The sequence below is a fragment of the Sarcophilus harrisii genome, chromosome 2 (assembly GCF_902635505.1).
Source record: "Sarcophilus harrisii chromosome 2, mSarHar1.11, whole genome shotgun sequence".
NCBI lineage: Eukaryota > Metazoa > Chordata > Mammalia > Dasyuromorphia > Dasyuridae > Sarcophilus > Sarcophilus harrisii.
This window is the reverse complement of record NC_045427.1, coordinates 392692594-392715199: the sequence shown is the minus strand read 5'-3', so window position 1 is coordinate 392715199 and position 22606 is coordinate 392692594. Positions and strand designations below refer to the sequence as shown.

At 35.4% G+C, this 22606-nt stretch overlaps 1 protein-coding gene across 1 annotated transcript; it reads left to right on the top strand.

Moving 5' to 3' along the window:
* The first annotated feature begins 5387 nt into the window (after positions 1 to 5387).
* Positions 5388 to 22153, top strand: IL12B (interleukin 12B). Its single transcript, XM_031953609.1, has 8 exons — positions 5388 to 8218; positions 11156 to 11243; positions 12809 to 13087; positions 14109 to 14226; positions 16132 to 16349; positions 17125 to 17285; positions 18689 to 18809; positions 20135 to 22153. The coding sequence occupies exons 2-8, from the start codon at positions 11156 to 11158 to the stop codon at positions 20137 to 20139; spliced, it is 990 nt and encodes a 329-aa protein (XP_031809469.1). The 5' UTR covers positions 5388 to 8218; the 3' UTR covers positions 20140 to 22153.
* Positions 22154 to 22606: the final 453 nt, after the last annotated feature.

Below are 22606 nucleotides of genomic sequence, written 5' to 3'. Positions count from 1 at the left end.
CTTATGAAAAGCTTTTCCTAATCCCATTAACTGTTTACTTTCTCTCTTTCCTCCTTAAATTATCATGTATACTCCCATCTGTTTACACATTGAATCCTTCCCAGTAGAACATGAGCTCCTTAAAAGTGGAGATTACTTTTTTTTAATCTTACTTTGGTTTCCTCAGCACTTAGCACAGTGTCATGAAAATAGAAGGTGCTAGGGCAGCTAGGTGGCACAGTGGATAGAGCATCAGCCCTGAAGTCAGAAGGATCTGAGTTCAAATCTTGTCTCAGACACATAACAATTCCTAGTTGTGTGACCTTGGACAAGTCACTTATGCCCAATTGCCTCAGTAAAAAAAAAAGAAAAGAAAGAAAATAGAAGCGTATTAAGTGCTTGTTGAATTGGGTCAGAGAGATAAAAAGAGAGACAAAGAAATATTACATATTCAGGAAGTATAGTCACATGAGGAAATTCTGAAGTTATGGGAAGGCTCAGGTGGCTAAAGGATGGGTGTTGATTCTAACTAAGAACTTGCAAAAAATAGCCAATGTGATAAATTTAGACGTTAGAGAAACAGATTTCAATGAATTTAAAGTATATATAGGAGTCCATAAATGGGAATCCATGATAGAAGCCTGAAATTCTACAAAAAAAGTAAGTCCTGAATAGACTTTTTCTGTCTTCTTCTTTTTTAAATTTTAGGTTTCTTTTATTGTCTCCAATTTTAATCAAGAAGAAAACTTTTCAGAATTAAATTGTAAACAAAAAAAGAAATGTCCAATGGGTAGAAAAGGGTGAAATTGTCTAAGGAGATCAATGTGGCTACATAGAGAACTCACTGACCTATTTAGAGTCTTGAAAAATATGAATAGAAAAGACAAGAAAGGTCATGTAATGGAAGATGAATAGAAAAGTGTGAAATGGGCCAGTAAGAAGGGTGCCTCTAGCCACCAAGGTTCAGAATAGACTGAAGAGTAGCAACGAATGATAAGGACAACAAAATTATTTGATCTTTTCCCTCCATGATTTTGGGGGAAATAGGGTGATCAAAGAATGGATAAGACCACTGCTTAGAATGAAAGGGATAATAATAGATGACCAAAAAAAAATCGAAGCTACTCAATCCTCATTTTGTTTCTGTTTACTTTTCTCAGGAGTATGGTCTTTGGAGTAAAGAGGACAGAAAAAAACCTCAGTCTATCCTTCCATCCCTCACTCTATCTTTGTTGCTGACCTTGCAATTACGATGTATGGACGAATTTCAACTGCTAAAATTGCCATGGCTGAAATGAAGCAGACCATGGATGAGGTAAAAACACAGCTTGAAGAGAAAGAAAAATAGAAAGTTTCCCATCTTTAAGATTATGGAATTTAAAAGTCAAGCGATTGCTGGGACAAACTACTTTATTAAGGCTCACCTTGATGAAGAGGAATTTATACATATTCAAATGTACAAAAGTTTCCCTCATGAAAACAGGCCATTGGTTCTATCCAATTATCAAACCTACAAAACCAGGTCGGACCTTTATTCTTTTATATGATTACATTACATACATCATATTGGATAGGCATTAAAATTGGGGACAATAAAAGAAACCTGAAATTTAAAAAAGAAGACAGAAAAAAATAGTGAACAGGTAGTTACCACCCAAAATAAACAGAGAAATAGTTTTTAAAAGAATAAAAAGCACTGAGCTGTCCTTGAAACCTTGATGAGTTCAAACCATCTGGTCTTTGTTTACTAAAAGTGTTGGTGGATATGATTGCTGAGCCACTGCCAGTAATTTTTTTAAAAGACCCATGGGAGGTTCATGTGCAACAGGACTAGATAAGGTCAAATATTTATGTCTATTCTCAAAAAAAGCAGAAGGTAAAATGCACAAACCCATACCTCAGTGAGCTTGACTTTGATTCTTGGCAAAATTCCAAAATGGAATATTAGAGTTGGAGTTGGTGATTATTTGGAAAAGGAAGTAATAATCACACAGAGCCAGTCTGACTTTGTCAAGACAGATCATGCTAGACTAATTTCATTTTTTTCCAGACAGTATTACTAGATCAGCAGGATGCTATACACATAGCCTTCCTAGATTTCAACAAAGTATTTGACAAACTCATGATACTTATGGGTGAAATGAAGAGATTTGGGCTAGGCAATAGTAAAGTTTGGATAGATTCAAAGATGGCTGAATGGCTGGCCCCAAAGAGTGGTAATTGATTATTCTAATCAACTTAAGAAGAAATTCTAATGGAGTGCACTATGAATATGTACTTCACTGTTTGTTTCATATTTTAATCGATAACTTAGACAATAACAAAGATGGCATACTTTTCCAAAATGACTCAAGGCCAGGAAATGTAGCTTAAATTCTTTTTATGGAAAACACAAAATCTAAAAAAATCTAAATAGTCTAGAACAAAGATGTTAAAGCAGAGCAAAATTCCCAAATGAGGCCTGAACCAGATTATGATTGGTAAGTATTTAAAAAAATAAATAAAAATATAAGCGCATAGATAATGTCAATTTGTTGTTTTCTACATCAAAATGCAATCACAAAGATCTGTTTCTATTTGAGTTTGACACTGCCACAATAGAACATGAATATTTTTTCATATATTGAGATTCATAATATATGAGATAAAATTTATCAAGTCTTATATGGGTTCAAGAAAACATTGCAAGTTCAAAATAAAGGATAGAAGTGGGAATTGACCAGATAAATTCCTTTGGAAAATATCTGGGAGTTTTAGTGGACTGCAAGCTCGATATGGTGTGATAAGATAGCCAAAAGAAATGATCATGATGGAAAGTAAGCCGCATTAAGAAGAATATGCAGCATCTATAACTAGGGAGTCTATAATCCCACTATACTCTGTTCTGGTCAAACTCAATCTGGAGTTTTGTGTTCTATTCTTGGCAACATATTTTAGGAAGAATATTGATAATATCTAGAGCCAGAGGAGACTAAAATCAACCAATAATCAAACAATACACATTTATTAAGCACCTATTATATGCCAAGTATTGTTTTAGACACTGAAGGCAATTGAAAGTGAAACAGTTCCTTCCCTTACTGAGCTTGCATTCTACTGTGGGATGCATAGTATGTATGTAAAAGAAAAACAAAATTTGGGCAGGACAGTAAAAATTGGGGGAAATCAGGAAAGGCCTCTCATAAAAAGTATTGCTTGATCTGAACCTTAAAAGGGAGCCAGGGGTTACAAGAAGTAAAAGGGAAAGAGCATTTCAGGCATAGTGTCAAAATGTTATACAAAAGCATAGAGGTGAGAGATGAAATTTCATCTACAAGGAATAGCAAGTAGATCAATTTTGCTAAAGCACAGAGTGTGCAGGGTGATATAATGTATTATCATTCTGGAAAATCAGATTGCACCCTAGCCAAATCACTTAACTTTCTTGACCTCAGTTTCCTCAATGTATAAAAATGAGCTGGAGAAGAAAATGGCAAGGTATAAATATAAGACCTGAGAAACAGAAGATAACAGATGGTGGAGGAGTTTACATTACATCAATTGACTCAACAATAAGGAAACAAGTTATTATAATTTCTTATATCTGTGCAAATGAACTTTAAATACATATAATTTCAAAAAGATAATAATGTTAAATTAAAAAAAAATTACTCATATTAAAAAAAAGAAGGAAATGGCAAACTACTCTACTAAGAAAACCCAATATTAGGTCACAAAAAGTCAGACAACATTTGGCCCCAGAGGGCAGAACTCTGAGCAAAGGGTGGAACTTGCAAAGAGGCAGATTTAGACTTGGCATAGAAATTTCCCAACAATCGGAATGACCTCAAAGTAGAATGAGATGCCTCTGAAAGAAGTTTTCATTCTGATTTTTTTCCAGTAAAATATTAGATGACCATTGATTGAACATGTTATAGAAAAGATTCTTTACTTGACATCCAGAGGAGGTCATGGGGGAAGGGAGAGAAAATTGGAACACAAGGTTTTGCAAGGGCTAATGTTGAAGAATTGTCTACACATATGTTTTGAAAAATAAAAAAACTTTAATTAAAAAAAGAAAAGAAAAGATTCTTTATGGAAAGATGTTTAGAGGAATTGCACATGTTTAACCTGTATTGGGTTGCTTGCTGTCTATGGGAGGGGATGAAGGGGAGAGAAGGAGGAAGAAAAATTTGGAACACAAGATTTTGCAAAAAATTAATATTGAAAATTATCTTTGCATGTATTTGGACAGATAAAAAACTACTTAAAAATAAAAACACAGAAAAAAAAAAAAGAAATGATTCTTGTTCAGTGATGGGATGGACTACCTGGCTTCTGAGCTCCTTTCAAATTCTGAGATTCTGTTATTTCCCGATTTCATAATTCTTTTCACTATTTGTATTTGGAACATGTGACTACAAACTGGATCCATTCACATTCTTTCTGCTGGTCATTCTCTCTACCCTCCCTCTTGTGACTTCTCTATCTTTTTCTCTCACAGATGAAACTGGTAAAACATAAGTAAAACAGAATTCAAATTACATGTAATATCACTATTGGCTTCTTCTATTAGGGTTTTAATTATCTGTATTAATGGTAAAATTTTGATTTCTTTTGAAGCAGTTTGGAGGGGGTATCCTACTGCTGCTGTTAAAGCATGATTTCAGGATTAAATATACACACCCCCTATGTTTCCCCAGCTACCTGTGTAACAGGAAAGAGGACTCAACCACGATCTCCACATTTTTTCAAATTCAGGCCCAAATTCCACTGAAGTATCAGCAGCTGGACCTCGGAGAGCCATGGGTTAAGCTTAAGGGTGGTGAGTGAATCCTCCACCCCGAACCAGGGAGGGACCAGGTGGAAGAGCCAGGTAGATGCACCCAACAAGATATAGGAAGTTTTCATTCAGAGCTTTAGGAAATGGGACGGACACTTAGACACCGAAGCGAGGGGCATCCGGATAGTCTCCTTGCAACAATCAGCGCCGTGTCCCTGAGACCAACGTCCCCACGCAAGCCGAAAGAGAGAAAGAGAGAGCTCTCTGGGACTTCCCCTTTCTCCGAGCCGCTGACAGAGAGGAAGTGGAACTGGAGAGGCTGGGAAGCTCCCAATTCTCTGGGTTTCCCATTCCTCAGGATCGGAAAGGAGGAAAGAACGCTGGAAACTCTGAATAGGGCTGGCTACTCTCTCCGAGGCTCCATCTCTAGCCACAGGAACTTCCAGTTTCCAACCAGCCGAGAAGATTGAGCGTGAGGGCTCGGGGGAACGAAGAGGCGAAGGACGACGGGGCTCCTCTGGGCCACAAACCCACAAAATGGGGTTTACGTCCGACTTCAAGTTCCCTAGGCAGCTCTTTAAAGAGGAGGACAAAAGAAGGACAGGATGGGGAGGGAAGGGGAGGGGAGGGAGGGAGGAGAGTTTGTGTTGGTCATTTCTGTCATTCATTCAGAATTTAATCTTTGTCTTACCACTTGTGTGATTTTAGGCAAGATGTATAGTCACTCTGAACTTCCCTCTCCTCATCTATATAATATAATAGACTAGATGACCTCTGAACTCTGTTCCAGCTCTAAATCTCTAACGCTGGATATGTCTAGGTTTAGTGTTCTATGTGTCTGTTGTGCATAACCAACCAGGAATTTCTCTCTTTGTGGGGGGCAGGCATAGCTGTGCCTAAAAAAACAGTGTGCTTAAAAAAAACCCAAAACAGTGTGCTTGTAGGCTTGGGACTGATCACCAAGTGTATTTATTTTATCTCTTTTCTGGGTCTGTGTGTACCCATGTGTGTACAGACACTTGTTTTTGTTTATACACACATATATATGTACAGCTCTGCATTTGTATATGATCCTAGCTGTCTATAAGATTGTATCTATATTATATGAGATAGGGAATGAGATATGGGCTGGACCTGTGATTTTCACCAGAAGAGGGAATATAAAGAAAATTCCCTTTATCAATGAAAATGGGTACCTTCTCTGCAACTTACAGCCATAGAGTTAACAAGAGCTGTGGTGTCAAATTCAAATAGAAAAGGGAAATTGGGGGCACTAATTGAAGGATCCCTGCAAGTCACATACTGACTTCATTTTAAAACGTAATGTGATACACACATGTATGTATGTGGTGTATGTATTTATAACTGCAAGTATATACCTGCAAATACCTGTTTGTATATTTATATGTGTACATATATACATATATATAAAACGTGCCTGAATATTTTATGTAACATATTATTGTATTTTTATTTATTTTGTTAACTATTTCCCAGTTACATTTTAATCTGAGAACTCAAGAATGTTGTGGGAGTTCTTGACACCATATGATTGATACTGGCCAAGGGCATTGAGAGTTTAGATGAAATACCCAAGATCACCAAACCAATATATAAAAGGGTCACGTCTTCTGGCTTCAAGGGCAAATTTTTATCCACTATACCATATTGGTTTTGGTAGTATAATGCAGATAAAGCACTTTCAAATCCTTAGTACCATATAAATGTGAGTTGTTTGTTATAGCTCTGTCCAAATGCATGCCTATATATTTGTATACATGGATGTATGTACTGAGCCATAGAAAGAGATCACAGAATTAGTGAATTTTAGATCTTTAACAACCTAAGAGAGCTATCTATGATAGGATGGGTTTGAAATATGGGAGTTTTTTTTTTTTTTTTTTAAGTACTTTTGGTAGGTCTTTGGGGTCTATGGGAGCAGCCTTCATTTCGGTTCAGTAATCACCACAAGAGTAGCCAGGTGTTAAAGTCCAAATCCTTTATTATCTCCTTCACTTGGGGCTCAGCTAAATTTTCTTAGAGTCCTTTCGGAGTCTTGATTTCAGTGGAGAAGTGCAGGTGGAGAGCCTGCCACCAATGACCTGATTGAAGATCGAATGAATATCTGTCCTTGATTCTGAGAGCTTGAGCTCCTGCTTGTCTTCTCTGCCCTCTGAAGGTTGTGTGAAAACATTTTCTCTACATCTAGCCATAGTCATTCATCATTCCTTTCATCCTAGTTTTTAATTATTGAATGACAACTCAATGCTTATAATACATATGACAGAGAGAGAGAAATCCCCTAAATGTATTTGTGATCACAGAGCAGTTACTGGATGAAGAATAGGAAAAAAGGAAAATCAAAATGTGAAAAAAGTTGATTGTATGCAATGCAGGTGCTAAAAATTGGGCAGAGTATAACAAGAGCAGGTCCTCTTTGGCATTCATCTTATATTGAGTTATAACTCAACATATAGTTGAGTCAACTAGGGTCAAGTGGTCCCATGTAGCTTTCCAGAAAGACTATAGGCCATGGGAATCAATGCTGATGGCCAGAGTAATGTAAGCATGTTCTAAAATGTAATGGCCAAACCATGGCAGATGTAAATATAGAGTAGTATAATTCTACATGGGAACAGAGAGAGGTCAGAAAAATACCAAGCAAACTCAAAGTTTGATTATGAGTGACTGGTAGCAAGTGAAAATTGCAAGATTGGAGAAGGTTGGAAATCTGGAATGTGCTGTCATGGGAGAAAGGAACTGTCATACCAATATTATTCTAGCCCGGGGTTTTTAACCTTTTTTATGTTATGGATCTCCTTGGCAATCTGGTGAATCATTGAAGCCCTTCTCAGAATATTTTTATTACCTACATTCATAATTGAAAGAAATATTAAATTTGTTCCCATCCAAGTTCACAGATCTCCTGAAATCTATCCACAGACCCCTTAAGAATCAGTAGATTAACAACCCCAATCTAGTCAAACTCTTCATTTTCCAGTTGAAGAAACTGAAGTGAAAAAAAAAAAAAAGTTTCTCTTCCTTTACCATGTAACATTTTGTAAAGATTTGTTTCTGACTCTCTGATTTTTTCCATGTGGTCTATGCTTGGTTCCTCAGTATTGTCTAGTTCTGCCTCTAAGCCTAACAACATAAATAGTTTATGTATATAAATCACTAAGTCATATATACTTTCTTCCCCCACCCAAAGGTCAGAGTTTAGTTTCCTCTTAGTACGTTACCTGCTTTCTCGTTGCAATACTGATACAAAAACAGAACTGCTTAAAATTCCCGCAAGGTTCTTGAGTATTTTTTCTTCCTGTGTTGCAATTTAGCCACTCAGTTTCATAGAAAGTTGCTGGGATATATATGTATATATATATATATCTATCTATACACACTCAATATGGGATCAACAACTGAAATAAAAGCTGCTCCTGAAGCTTTAGGACCTTCAGAACCAACAGAGTCAGCAAGGTAAGTGCCTCTGAACTAAAATCAATATGTATTTTTTCAATTGTTGTTTTGATACATATTATATATACTGTATATGGAGATGGAAATGGAGAGAAATTATATGTGTATATATATATATGTGTGTATATTTTATACTGTTGAATAGGTTTATTATATTTAAGGATAAAGGAAGAGGATCTATTTAGGTAATTTTATTTTACTTAGAACTTGGTTTGTTTTAGTTGCTAAATCTCATCTTCCATATCTTCTAAAATCCCATCTATATTTTCTTAGCTCAAGCTAAGACTAAGAGAGATCCATTTTATACTATTTATTACCTTTCCTGTGATTTATTTTTCTAACATTTTAATTAATTTAAATCTTGAGGCTTTTCTTGTTATCAGCACTAATTTAAGAATAATGTGACAACCCATCACCATCTCCAAGACCTTTTATCCTATTTTAGTCAGCTTATTGATGATGAAGTCTTTTGATAACATTTTAAAAGTTTTATTTTTCTTATTGTCAAAGAGAGCATGTCTCTAAATCACAAGTGTATCTACCATGAACCCTTGATCCAGAATTTCTGGCTACCTGGATTGTGAGAGCAATCAGATTGGGTCTTAGATGATTTGATTAACTTGGCCAACTTCACTTTGGGCCTAAGGAAATTTTTTAATAATGTTAAATGGTGTTTTTAAAATTGCTTAAATTTATGGAAATTTAAAAGAAAAATGCTAAACATTTATCTAAAATGTTTTACATTTGTCACATTGTACTTCTCCTGATGAAAACCTGTTTACATCAGTGTTATAAATTTGACACATAACCAAAAGATAATCAAATCCCAGCCACTGGCTCATTTGTTTCAAACCAATTGCTTGAAAAACTACACTACTACTGCTACTACTACTACTACTATTACTAAAAAATAATAATAATAACAACCACAATATAAAGAATTTAGGCAGTACTTTGGAAGAATTTCTTTTAAACTAAAATTTGACCTATTTTTTTCCTTTTCTTCAATCCTTCCTTTGAAAGAAAGCATACTAATGAAGTTTGCAAAGCACTTCATAAATGGAATGGCTGGCTTAATACCATTTTACTGTTTATTTTGTTTCTTAACATTGTTGAGCCAAAGTAATGAATAGCTAGAAAAGTGAAAGAAGAAATGGTATATTTGAGATTGGAATACTATGGGGTAATTTTTCCTATTTATCATAGAACAGAATCTCAGAGTTGAAAAGAATCTTACTGACAATTTAATCCACCTTGTTCCTGAACAAGAATTTTCTGTCAGATCTGGCAAGTGGTTGTCCAAGCTTTGCTTAAAAACCACCAAGAAGAGGTACCCCTCTCTCTACCCACCATTTTATTGGGAAAGCTAAATTTTCCTCTTTGCACTTGCCTCCATTGCAACTAGCTCTGTCCTTTGAGACCAAAGAAAACAAATCTAATTCCTTTTCTACATAAAAAGTATTCAAATACTTATAGGCAGCTAATATGATATCCTGAATAATTCTCTCAACTCAGCTCTTTCTGATATGAACTGGAGGTCCTTCACTCTTTTGATTGCCTTCCCTTCCACTTTTTTCTTGTCAGAAGAATTGAACACAGTACTCCATAGGATCTGTCACTCTTATTTCAGCCTAAACTTTTATTACTTTAAAACTTATCCCCTTCCTACTTTGTTATTCTTCTTATATCTTACTCCCCAGCACACCCTGCAATCTAGTGGATCTGGCCTCCTTCTTGTTCCACAATCAAAATACTCAGTTCTCAGCTCCAGGCATCTTCTCTGGCTGTCTCCCATTCCTAGAAAGCTTTACCTCTTCATTTCCAGCTACTGTTTTCACTGGCTTCCTTTAAGTCCCAACTATCTTCTATAGGAAGTTCTTTCCAACTCCTTTTAATTCTACCATCTTCCTTCTCAATTATTTTCTTTTTATCTTGAATATAATTTATTTAAATATATTTGTTTACAATAAATGTAAACATTGTCTCTTCCAGAGGGCTGGCACTGTATTTTCCCTTTTTGTATCCTTAGCGCTTAGCCCAGTATCTGGCACATAGTAAATGCTTAATAAATGTTTATTGATTATTTACCATACCACTTTCTTGAGCTATGTTGAATTTGCAGCTCCTTAAAATCCCAAGATATTGTTCAGAAAAACTATTGTCTAGCCCTGTCATGCTATATGGCTTTTTATAAACCGTTTCATCAAACTGACCTTCAATTTCTTTATTTGTAAAATGAGAATCATAATGCTGATATACTCTTTCATGCTTACAAATACATTTCTTTATTCAGAGAAGTTTTTAATCAAATTTTTTGGGATATAATATGTTTCTGTTTTTAATTTAGTCCCCTTTAATACTGGCTTATGTGAATTTGCCATGGAGATTTTAGGAATATCTTTACAATTTTATAGGGGTGGTGTGACATATGGAAGTTGTGCTGAATTGGAGTCCTGAGTTGACTCAGCTATTTACTGTTTTACTAAAAGAAAGTCATTGTGTCTCTCAGTACCTCAATTTTCTCATCTCTAAGACAAGGATAATAGTTCTTGTAATACCTGCCTCGCATTCTAAGAGAAGGACCATATAAATTGTTCCTATCCTTGCTACTTTCATCAAGTTTTAGGAAATCTCAATTCTTTAATCTTTCTCTTAATACAGTCAACAGGCATTTATAACGGACCTCCTCTGGGCCAAGCAATGGACACATTCATGTTGTATGAACTCCTGTTATGAGAGGTTGTTGTAATATACTTGAACTTAAACATAGAATGTAACATATGCAATATCATAATAGCCTATTTGAACATCAGCATTAGTCTGATGTCAGTACAGGGAGGGTGGGGAATGATTAAGGAAGCGTGATCTGGTGCCCAAAGATGACTTAATGGCTAATCTTTGCCTCTTTTTCCCTCTCTCTCTCTCTCTCACCCACAGATGTGTCATCAACAACTGGTCATCTCCTTATTTTCTTTGCTTTTTTTGGCAACTCCTCTCATGGCCATATGGGAACTGGAAAAAAATGGTAGCTATCCTCTTATTTTCTATTGAATACATTGATATTTATTAAGAATGTACCTGTTCCTAGTCCTGTTAGGTGTTTCTACTGCCCAAGGTAAAAAGGACAGTCAAACAATAAAGCCCTAGTTTGTGGTCCATTACAAACTTAATTCCTTCTTCTTTCATATATTTAAAAGCCCATCCCTTCAAAGGATGATTAGATAGATAGATAGAAAGAAAGACAGATAGATAGATACAGATGAATAGATGGATGGATAGATAAGAACTATAAATGCTTGTTCAAGAAAAGAACAGATAGTTCCTATCTCAAAGAGCTTATATTCTTGTAGAAGAAGATGATACATAACTCGGAACTTAAAAGCTGGGAGGGAGTGAAGCAGGTATTTCTGTAAGGGCAAAGTGTAAAAAGTCGGGAGTGGAGCCAGCTTAGAACTGAATATGGATTTTAGGTTCTTCCTCAAATAGAGGTTCCAGATAGGAACTCAACCATCAAAGGAGGGGATTTCAAGAGTGGAGGCATCTCTGAAGTGAGAAGACATCTGCCTATTCTCCCTTCTTGATATTGTCCATATTTTAGTGTCAACACTATCAGTCAATTAAATTAACAAGTGGGTTTTTAAAGAATCATATGGTAATGGGATTAGGATATGCCAGATCTCTAAGTTTTCTCTCCCAAATTCTACTATCATTATTAAGTCACAGTTTGATAACAAACCTAGAAAAGACTCTTCTTTGGTTATAAAATTCTCTACCAAAAAATTGAAATAAACCTCTTTATTATGTCAGATTAGACAAACACTGGAATGAGACCATGATAGTAAGAGTGAAATTCAATTCAACAACAAACATTTATTAAGTGCTTAACTATGTATTAGGCACTGGCAAGCTTCTGGAGAGGTTTTTGTTTTTTTCTTTGTAGCCCAAAATATAATACATCTTGCACATAAGAACTTAACAGATATTTGTCAAATAAGTGAATGACCAAATGACTACAAAGACAAAACCAAAAACTTCTCTTCCTTCAGAGAGCACAAGTTCTACTATATTTAGATCTTCTTAGGTCTATGTTCAAAGTGTCTTTAATTAAAATAACGGATATGTGTGAAAGGGAAAAGAGGATGGGAAAAGACAAAGATAACTGGGTAATTTTGGTCCTGGTCGACTGGAGTGGTGCTAGTGGAAAGTTAGATATGAAGGATAAAGTGGACAGTGGATGTTGGAAATCACTTAGCAACCCTATTGTAACAGTTCAGGTGAGAGATAATCAGGAATAGAAGAAGAATGGTTACAGTGTGAATGAAAAGGATAGAGTAGGTAAAAGAGACATTGTGGAGACTGTACTTGGCTTCTGTTTTCAAGTGCATAAATTGGGCTTTATGAGAATGACATGAGCCAGTCATCTCCTATAACATCAAAACATTGAACAAACAGGAAATATTTCAGGTGAATGCAAGGAAAAGCTTTTGACTTTCATGAAACTATGGCCTCAGAACAGAAATGTAAAGAGACTCCATCCCTACAAAAGGAACAATACTACAAGATTTCTCTGTTTCCTGTGATTTTTTTCAGTTTACGTAGTAGAGGTAGAATGGCATCCTGATGCTCCAGCTGAAACAGTAGTGCTCACCTGTGATTCATCTGAAGAGGAAAACACCATTACCTGGACCTCAAACAAGAATGGTCAAATCTTAGGAACAGGCAAGACCTTGACTGTCCAAGTGAAGGAGTTTACAGATGCTGGCACCTACATTTGTCAGAAAGAAGGAGAAGTGTTGGGTCACAAGTTATTGTTAATTCGAGTAATGGAAGATGGGATTTGGTCCACAGATATTGTAAAAGACCAGAAAGGTAATTCTTTTCTCTCAAATGCTATGTAAATTCCACTTTTAGCTTTGGCAGGAAAAAAAAAAAAAACAATGGAAAGAAACTGTAAGGTTGAGTGAATTGATAGACTTTTCATTGAAATCATCTAAAGGCTACAAATTCTTTCCAGTAAGGGTGTTCTTCGGGCTATTTTCATCTAATCCTGGTATTGAGATGATCAAATGTAATTTAAATGCCTCTTAAAAGCTAACAATTGAAAAATCAAAGGCATCAAATATTAATAATGTATAACTTTTTAACATAATTTAGTAGAAAGAGTAGACTGTTAGTCAAATTAGGTTCAAATCCTGACTGTGATAGTTACTAGCTGTGTAAACCTGTGCAAATCATTTAATTTTTATAAGCCTTAAGGGATTAGCTAAACTTCCATCAGATGTTTTCTGGTTCCCTTGGTATTCCAGCCCTCCCCTTGAAGTGTTACCATGTATCAGCTTTGTGTGGTTTTTAATCTACCTACATATATTCATATTCTATTGTCTCTTCCTCTTATCCCTGTTAGAATATAAACTCAATGAGGACAGGGACTGTTTGCTTTTGACTTTGTACCTTCAAGGTCTAGACCAGTCCCTGGTATGCGACAGGCATTTACTAAATGTTAGTTGATTGATTAATAGATTGAGGTATGAAAATAGAAAAATTTTGGTATAGGAAGTTCCTCATAGTGGAGGACAACACAGATCACTGCAATGATAACTTTGAAAGCAAAAAGCTTTTATTAAATTGTGTGTGTGGATGTGGAACATCCCACAAAATCAGCATCCCACAGAATCAGCATTCCAGTGACTGACAGTTGAATTTAACTTTGAAATGCTTCCAAAATCAATTCAACAAAATCCATGAAAGTGATATCATTTTTCCCATGAAAGAGAGAAGGTTCATTTGACATGTGTGTAATACTGACCTATGATCTTCAAAATCAAACCCTTTCCCCAAAAAAATTTAGAGTTTGATTGTTTTTTTTTTTTTTTGTCCTCTTTAAATACAGAACCCAAAACCAAGACCTATTTGAAGTGTGAAGCCAAGAATTATTCTGGGAATTTCACCTGTTCCTGGCTTACAGAAAGCAGTTCTGATTTGAAATTCTCCATTAGAAGCAGCAAAGGGTAAGTAAAAGTTTCTTTTCACTACTCCCAGTGTCTCCCCAGGGTCATTCCATTAAGAAATAGAAAATAAGATTACTGTAACTTATCTTAGTGCTGGATTTGGAGTAATAGAACTTGTATTCAAATTCTATCCCTTACTACTTATATGACTTTATACAAGTATTTCATCTCTTTAGGACTCAATTTCCTCATTTGTGAAATGAAAATATTAAACTAGCTGATCTTAAAGGTTTCTTCCAGCTCTAAATCTGTAAGCTAATGATCTACTAAAGAAAAATAAATAAAACTCAGAAAACAAGTTTTCTAAAATCTTTACCATTTTACTTTGCCATTGGGAAAGATCAGGAAAACTTAAGCCAGTTTTCTGTCCCCTCAAAGAATCTATTACTATATACTTATGATGAACAATGCTATCCATCCCAGAGAAAAAAAACTAGTGGTGGCTGAATACAAATTGAAACATACTTTTTAAAGTTTATTTTTCTTGAGATTTTAGAAGGGAGGGAAAGGAGAGAAGGCTATATGTTCTTTTACAATATGATTATTATGGAAAAAAAGAAAATAGTACTATTTATAATTCAGCCACCCCAAATCTTTAGATCATAGATTTAGAAAAAGAAAGGACATTGAGGCCAAGTCAGCAAGCATTTATTAAGAACCTACTCTATACCAGGCACTGTGCTAAATTCTGAAGCTACACAGAAAGGCAAAAATAATCCCTGCCCTCCAGAAAATCAGGAGCCAATCTGAAATCTTTCTAGTTAAATCTGTTCAATTTATAGATAAAGGACACTAAATCAAAAATGTTGAATAAGTGATAGAGTCAGACTTTGAAGTTAGATCCTCTGGCTCCAAATCCAAACTTTTTCATGAACCTCATGTAAAAACTCACAATTGCTTGCTTGAGATATGCTCAGTTCACTAAGATCAGAAACACATGAGGAGTGACAAAAGAAGAAATGGAAGTTAAGGCTGACTAGCAAAAAAGTTGCAGCTTGAGTCAGTGATTAAGCCAAAAATAGAACCTAGGAGTCCTACACCACTGATCTAGCTAGTCATATTGAAGGCTTCTAAAACCCTAAAGTCCACCAAAAATTTTCCCTAGGTTTACCAGAATTTCCTCTAATTTTTTAACCAGTTATCATCTCCCCCTACTCCCCTGCCATTCTTTCCCAGGGAAAAGCATTGTGGTATAACGATTAGTACAATGATTTTAGAGTCAGAGACCTAGTTCATATCCTTCCTCTAAATAGCTGGGTAACCAAGAACAAGTCACTTAAGCCCTCTGACCCTCAGGGTACTCTCTAACAACTGAGTTATAGAACAGTAATTCCTTGATGTATACCAAGGTAACAAAAATTTATCATGTTTACTATGTGCCAGAAACTTTGCTAAATGCTAGAGATGTAAATACAAGCAGAAAGAAAGATGCCTGCCTTTAAAGAACTTGTATTCTAACAAGGAAGATAAACACAAAAGGGAGCTGAAAAGCAAGGAAGGAGAAAGTTGGGGTGAAGGTAACTTCTGGAAGTTTTAGTGAAGAAAATCAGAAGCAGAATCCAAGAAAGAATAAAGGTTAATCCAGAAGGAATGAGAGAAGGAGACTATATGGAGGAGGGATGTTCCAGGGTGAGAAGTCTACTTGGGAGGATGTGGCCTTAGATGAAGGCCTAGATGAAGAAGCCTTAAACACAGAAGGAAGTTCTAAGGTGAGATAACAGCTGAGGCATGATGGTGAAATCCAGAAAGTCAATAGAGCAAGGAGGGGGAATAAGATTGGAAAGGCTATTTCTATCTCCTGTTGTTTCTAGTAGTCAAATATACTCAGACTTTCCTAGGAGATAAATTTATATGACCACCTAACCCTAATGAAAAAGAGAAGTTATAATCTTTGTTTTATTTCAGCTCTTCAGATCCCCGAGGTGTAACATGTGGACCTGCTGTGCTCTCTAAGGAAAAAGTCAAAATAAACAACAAGGAATACCAAAAATATACAGCAGACTGCCAAGAGGTCAGCGCCTGCCCATCTGCTGAAGAAAACCAGCCAATTGAAGTTGTCCTAGATGCTATTCAGAAACACAAATATGAAAAGTATACCAACAGTTTCTTCATAAGAGATATCAGTACGTTCTCTATTGATTTTTTATATGCCATTAGTTTCAGGGACAATTGAATTCAAGAACTCTTGAAGCATAACATGTTCACAGGAGAACTGAAGTGGGATATCTTATTTTATTGCCTCTTTTACTGCCTTCATGGCTTTTTTCAAGGTAGGGATTGGTGGGTGAGAATAGACAATAGTCTAGATCTGTACTTTAACCAGAAGGGAGTAATTATTAAAATACTGAATTTGGGCTCAAGAAGACTTGAGTTCAAATTCTGCCTCAACTTCTTGTAAAAAGGTTGTTGTGAAAATCAAGTGAGATAATTTTTGTAAATTATTTAGTTCCTTCCAGTTCTACATAAGATTCCAGGATCTCAACAAGAGAAGGAGAACATTCCAAGTCCAAGTGACAGAACAAGCAAAGTTACAAAGATAGAAAATTACAAGGCATATTAGGAAATTTGTCAGCTGGAAAAATTGTTTGTTGGGGGAGGGATTACTATGTGCTAAACACTATGCTAAATGCTAGAGACAACAAAGAAGGTCAAAACAAACGTATAATATGAAATAAAACTGGAAAGTTAGTATGGTGCTAGATAGCCAAACACCCAGAACATCAGGCAATGGAGTTCAAAGTTTACTTGCCAAGATGCTTTACCAGAAGGGGAACAGGACTTATGCCAGACACATCTCGATCTCTTGTTTATTCCCTGAGCTATTAATATATCAAAAGAGCCTCAGAAAATCCAGATTTGCCTCAGGAAAATTAATATTATCTATTTCCTCTTCTATAGTCAAACCAGACCCACCCAGGAACCTTCGTGTCAAACCCTTAAAGAACTCTAGGACTGTGGAATTAAGTTGGGAGTATCCTGAGACCTGGAGTACACCACATTCCTATTTCCCATTGAATTTCAGCGTTCAAGTTCAGCGTTCAAGAGACAAGAAAGAAAAGGTAAGTTGGTTCGCTCTTCATTTTGTGCTGTGGTTGTAGTGAGGAACAATTTTAGGATGCTTAGCAACTTGACACAAAAGTGCCTATGGTATAAGGAAATGTCTTAATTGAATTTCTCATATATCAATCTGTCCATTTACTATGCATACCTCAGCAACACCATCAATATGACAAATAGCTGTGACCAGGATGTAGCCAGTGCTTGGCGCATGATAGGTGCTTTAAAAATACTTATGGTCTGACCATAACATTGCATAACTTTGGTGAAAAAGTGAGAAGAAGTAATTATTTGGACAACTGAAAATATCTCAATTATCATTCCAGAAATAAAGAAATGATTTTCCAAGTCTGTGATCAGTTCCATCCTTTTCTCACCCAGGGCAACTTTCAGAATGTTAACATTACAAAACCAGAAGGTTAGAACTAAAAGGAACCTTTAAGGTCATCTATCTCAACCCCTGTATTTTACTTATGAGACTTTTAAGGGCTGACTAGTAGAATGATTCGCCCACAATTACACAAATAGTAAATGGCAGAGCTCAGGTTAGAATCCACATCTTGTGACTCCAGATTCAGCAATCATTATAATGGCACTTCAGTGGGAATTGGTATCATAATTAAATGCTACCTTTGGCATAAAAATAGCAGAGGAAATTTAAGCTCCAACATGATATTATTATCTGTAGCAAGTGTCTTTTTCCTCTGACTTGGCGAATCTGTGTTCTAATTCAGATATAATATGGAGAGCTTCTTATTAGTTTCAAACACCACGGCCTTATTTCATTAAATGGTTTCTTAGAACTTGGATAGAAAAAGGCATTGTTTATAACAGAGCTTGGCGCATAGCCATTTAATACATACTCATGGATTTAATTACCTTTTTCAGTAGGAATTTGAGTGGTGACAGTTATGTAATAATAGGCTTTTCTAACAAATATTTAAAGTCTTGATAATTAGCTCTTAAAAAAAGAATCTCTGAAAATCCAAAGTAAAAATGGAAAGATGGACATGTTTATGCATACTGTCTCTGTAGCAGCGATCAGTCTGGTTTGGGGGCATAATCTGACTTCATGCTCAGCAGTTCAGATAGACTGTTCCCTAAGAGTTAGAGAGAATGGAAACAACCAGGGCAACACAGAATTATGTGTTTCCATAATATGTGAATTTAAAAAGCAGCATTATTGAATAATACCAGCAGATGGCATCGTTTCCCCACAGTTGGCCACATCTCCCATTAGTCTGCCTAGCATCCCCCGTAACATTAGAATCTATTCATGGTTATAATTTACATTAAAAGATGAGTAGTAACTTGAAGACTATGCTAAGAAAAAATAATGTTTCCTTTCCTACTCTTGTTCAATCCAAGAATATTAATGGATTGTTTTCGCCTTTGTTTGATGCAGAATAGCTTCACCACAGAAACAACCTCTGTTCAAGTTGAATGCCACAAGGGGAAGAAGATTTTGGTGAAGGCCCAGGATCGCTACTATAATTCCTTCTGGAGCACATGGGCATCTGTGTCCTGTGAGTAATGCAAGAATTAGTGTATTGTGTCCTATTAACTTCTATACCAAAAAACAACAGAAAAATGCATAGAGAGTGCATAAAGCAGGAAAGTACCCCCACAGAGAATGGAGGAATGGGAGGGATAAGGAAAAGAATTTGGGAAGAATAGAAAAAGAGGAAGATAAAAGAATAAGGTTGGAGGAAAGATAGAAGTGGAAAGAGAAGAATATAAAGAGAGAAATACAAATCCCATGTTAAGCTCTCTGTGTGTTTAGCCCTCCCCCTAGGGAGGGATGTGAGATTCTGGATTACCTAGAATTTGGATCAAGTGAAGAAGAAAAGACTAACTTTAAAGGAAAAGGGAAGAAGATATGCAACAAAAAGGCAATGCCATTTAAGTGATAAGTGAAAGGGAAGGGAGAAGCATTATCTCCAGGGAGTAAGTTCAGGTTCACCACAGTCTCTTTGGGCTTATTAACTTTATTTTTAAAAATTCAATTTAATTGGGTTTTTGTCTTGTTTTGGACACATGGTGGTCCTATCTTACCCAGACAAGAAATACATAGAGACTCCTTAGGCCAGTCTCATCTACCTGGGAATTTTGACCAGCTCCATTTCCCTCCTAAGGTGGTTAGTTCTCTCTTAAGCAGCCCGGGAGCCCTCTACTCTTGGGAACTCACTAGATTAGTACCAATCTTAGGATGGACACTCAATTAGCTTGATAAGTACACTGTTATGAGCTCAGAAGTGCTGAGCCCAAGCATAGATCTGTGTTTTAAGGGCATTTAAAACTGATTTTTAATTTTTTTTTCCCTGAGGCAATTGGGATTAAGTGACTTGCCTGAGATCACACAGCAAAGAAGTGATAAGTGTCTGAAACCAAATTTGAACTCAGGTCCTCCTGATTTCAGGGCTGGTGCTCTATCCACTGCATTACCTAGCTGCCCCCAATTTTTATTTTTTTAATTTTAAATTTTTAAACACAAACTGATGGTGCCATGAAACCCAAGCCCATCAATTTCTACTGGTTGGCCCCGAAAGCTTTGCAACAATCTCACAAAGTATAGTACTCCAGGGTAATAACCCCAATTTGTTAAACAACTTTTTTTTTTGTTAAGGGATGGCTCTGGACATCATAATCTTAACTCTCAGATACAAATTCCAGAGCATATAAGAAAAATATGATATTGGGTTTCTAAGTAAGAATCATTCAAGGTTGTAGAGCTCCAGGAAGATTTTTTTGTTTGTTTGGGTTTTGTTTGTTTGTTTGTTTTGTTTAAAAACAAGAATAATGGAATACTACAGATGACAGTATAGTCTAAATTTCTTGTCTTCTCCCACAGGTTAAACTCCCATGACACCTCAATGAATGAAGGGAAGAGATGAAACAAACATGGGAGGGAGGAGAATCAAGTGAAATGAAATGTCAATGTTGTTTGTTTTACTTTTATTTTATGAGTTATGATTTAGATTTATTTTATATTTCAATTCCCAGATACCCAATGAACCAAACAAGCAGTTAATATGAGATATCTTTTATTTATTTATTTATTTGTTTGTTTGTTTATTTATTCGAGATTGGGTCTCTCCATCTTTCCCAAGTCTGGAAAGGCAGTAGCTACTCATGAGTCTGAATCAACTACTGATGAGCTCAAAAACTTTGACCTTTTTTGTTACTCAACTGAGTTGATTTGCCCTTTTTTTGGCAGACTATCCAGCAACATATGTTGCTGGATATGTGACCCTTGATATCTTTTATAGTTTATCTATTTTGTACTAACCTTTCTATTTAAAATAATTTTACATATTTAATAATTTATTAGTCTTACTTAACTTTAAATGTGTAAATGTTTGTACTTCTAATCTGCATCAGTGAAAGGATTATCTACACTGATGAAACCATACCCAACAAATATTTAATATTTGTGTAATGCCTGAATATTTTGTGTATTTTTCATATCTTATGTGACATTCACTGAGAATATATCCTTTCCTGCAAAATGTGAGTTGGAGTGCTATATATGACTGATTTTGTTTGTACTGAAACTTTTTAAAGTGCATCAGTTTTATGATATTTAGTAAGAACATAATGTTCTGGACTTTGCCACCAGAAAAAAAGGCAAATGGAGTAATACATCTGTGAGAGATGGAAAAATTTAAATATTTGTAAGTAGATAGAAGGATAACATATCTAATGAGACGAGGATCTGTTTTCTTCACTCAACCCAGTTTCCTAATATGAGACTTTTTTATACATGCTTTTTCAAATAAGACTGACACTGAAATTCTATATGGCCTGACATGTCCAAGTTCAATGTTTCAGTACCCAAATGAATATTTATTTGGAAGTGAAGCTACCAGAGCAGAAATTAAACTTCTAGCTTTCCATGAAGTTCCACTTCCCACCCAGTAGTAAAGAACTAAATGTGGGTAGGATATAAGATTGCAGAAATCTTAAAGTAAATGTTCTTCACTTGCCTATAAAAGATATTTTGAATAAAATGGGAGGAGAGATGCTGTGATTATTAGTGGGATTTTTGCTAACATCAATTATTACTAGACCCTAAATTTATCCATTCAGACATGATCCAGTCTGCTAAAACAAGGAAATGAGAACTGGCTTTCCAATTGGGCCAAAGAAAAAGAAAATAAATATGTTTATATTATTCTTAAGCTCACCTTTAGAAAAATGCAAAAGAAATTCTGCACCATTTAAACAAAAGCCAGAACTATTGTATATATACAAAAATATAGAAAAAGAATGATGGTAAACTGAAATAGAGAAAAGAAAAAATAAACTGAGAACCAAGCATCTATCTTCCCATATGAAACTTGTGAGGATACTAGACTTTATTCCTTATGTGAAAATGCACAAATAAAACTGTGAAAATTTTTTCTTTTGTTCTTCAGGGAATAGCCTAATGTCACCAATGTATTTTATATTTAGATATGGATTTTATTTGTCAATGTGCTGCTTTTAAGTGAAATCAACATGCTTTTAAATATGAAACAATTAAATTTATTTATTTATTAATATTTTTGTTATAAGCTTGAACTAATAAAAAGAATTCCTTTGCAACATATTTTGGGCTGAGAATTGGTTTTGTTTTATGTGTCTGTGTGTGTGTCTTCAGAAATTTTCATTTCAGGAAGTACATTTGTTTGCAGCTTAAGAAAATTACCTTTATTCCCTTTAGTCTAGATCCATGAGCTCCTGAGCTGTCCCCATAACGTAATATGAGTTTAAAAAAAGTAATTGTTAGTAAGGCTGCTGGATTTATTATGTTTTATTTCTATGATTCAGATGCCCATCCTTGTTCACTTTTCACTTTGGAAACCATTCTATTTTTTCTATCATAAAATAATTAAAATCTTTCCTGGTAGAATCACAATCATTTTTTAAATGAAAAATAATCTCTTTTTAAAAATTTTTATTTAAAATTTCAATGAACAAAAATTCACTTTTCTCCCTACCACTCCTCCAAAATGGAAGGAAGGAAGGAAGGAAGGAAGGGAGGGAGGGAGGAAGAAATCTCTTGCAACAAATACATAGTTAAGTGAAAGAGATTTCTTTATTGACTATATCCAAAAATGACTTCTCATTCTGCCCCTGAATCCAACATATCTCTGTCAGATGATAGGTAGTATGCTTTATCAATGATGCTCTGGAATCAGGACTGGTCATGGAATTAACCAGAATTCTGCAAATTCCAATGTTGTTCATTTTTGATGTTGTTCTTTTATAAATTATTCTCTTGGTTGTGCTCACTTAACTTTGCATCAGTTCATAAAAATCTTCCCAGATTTCTCTAAAA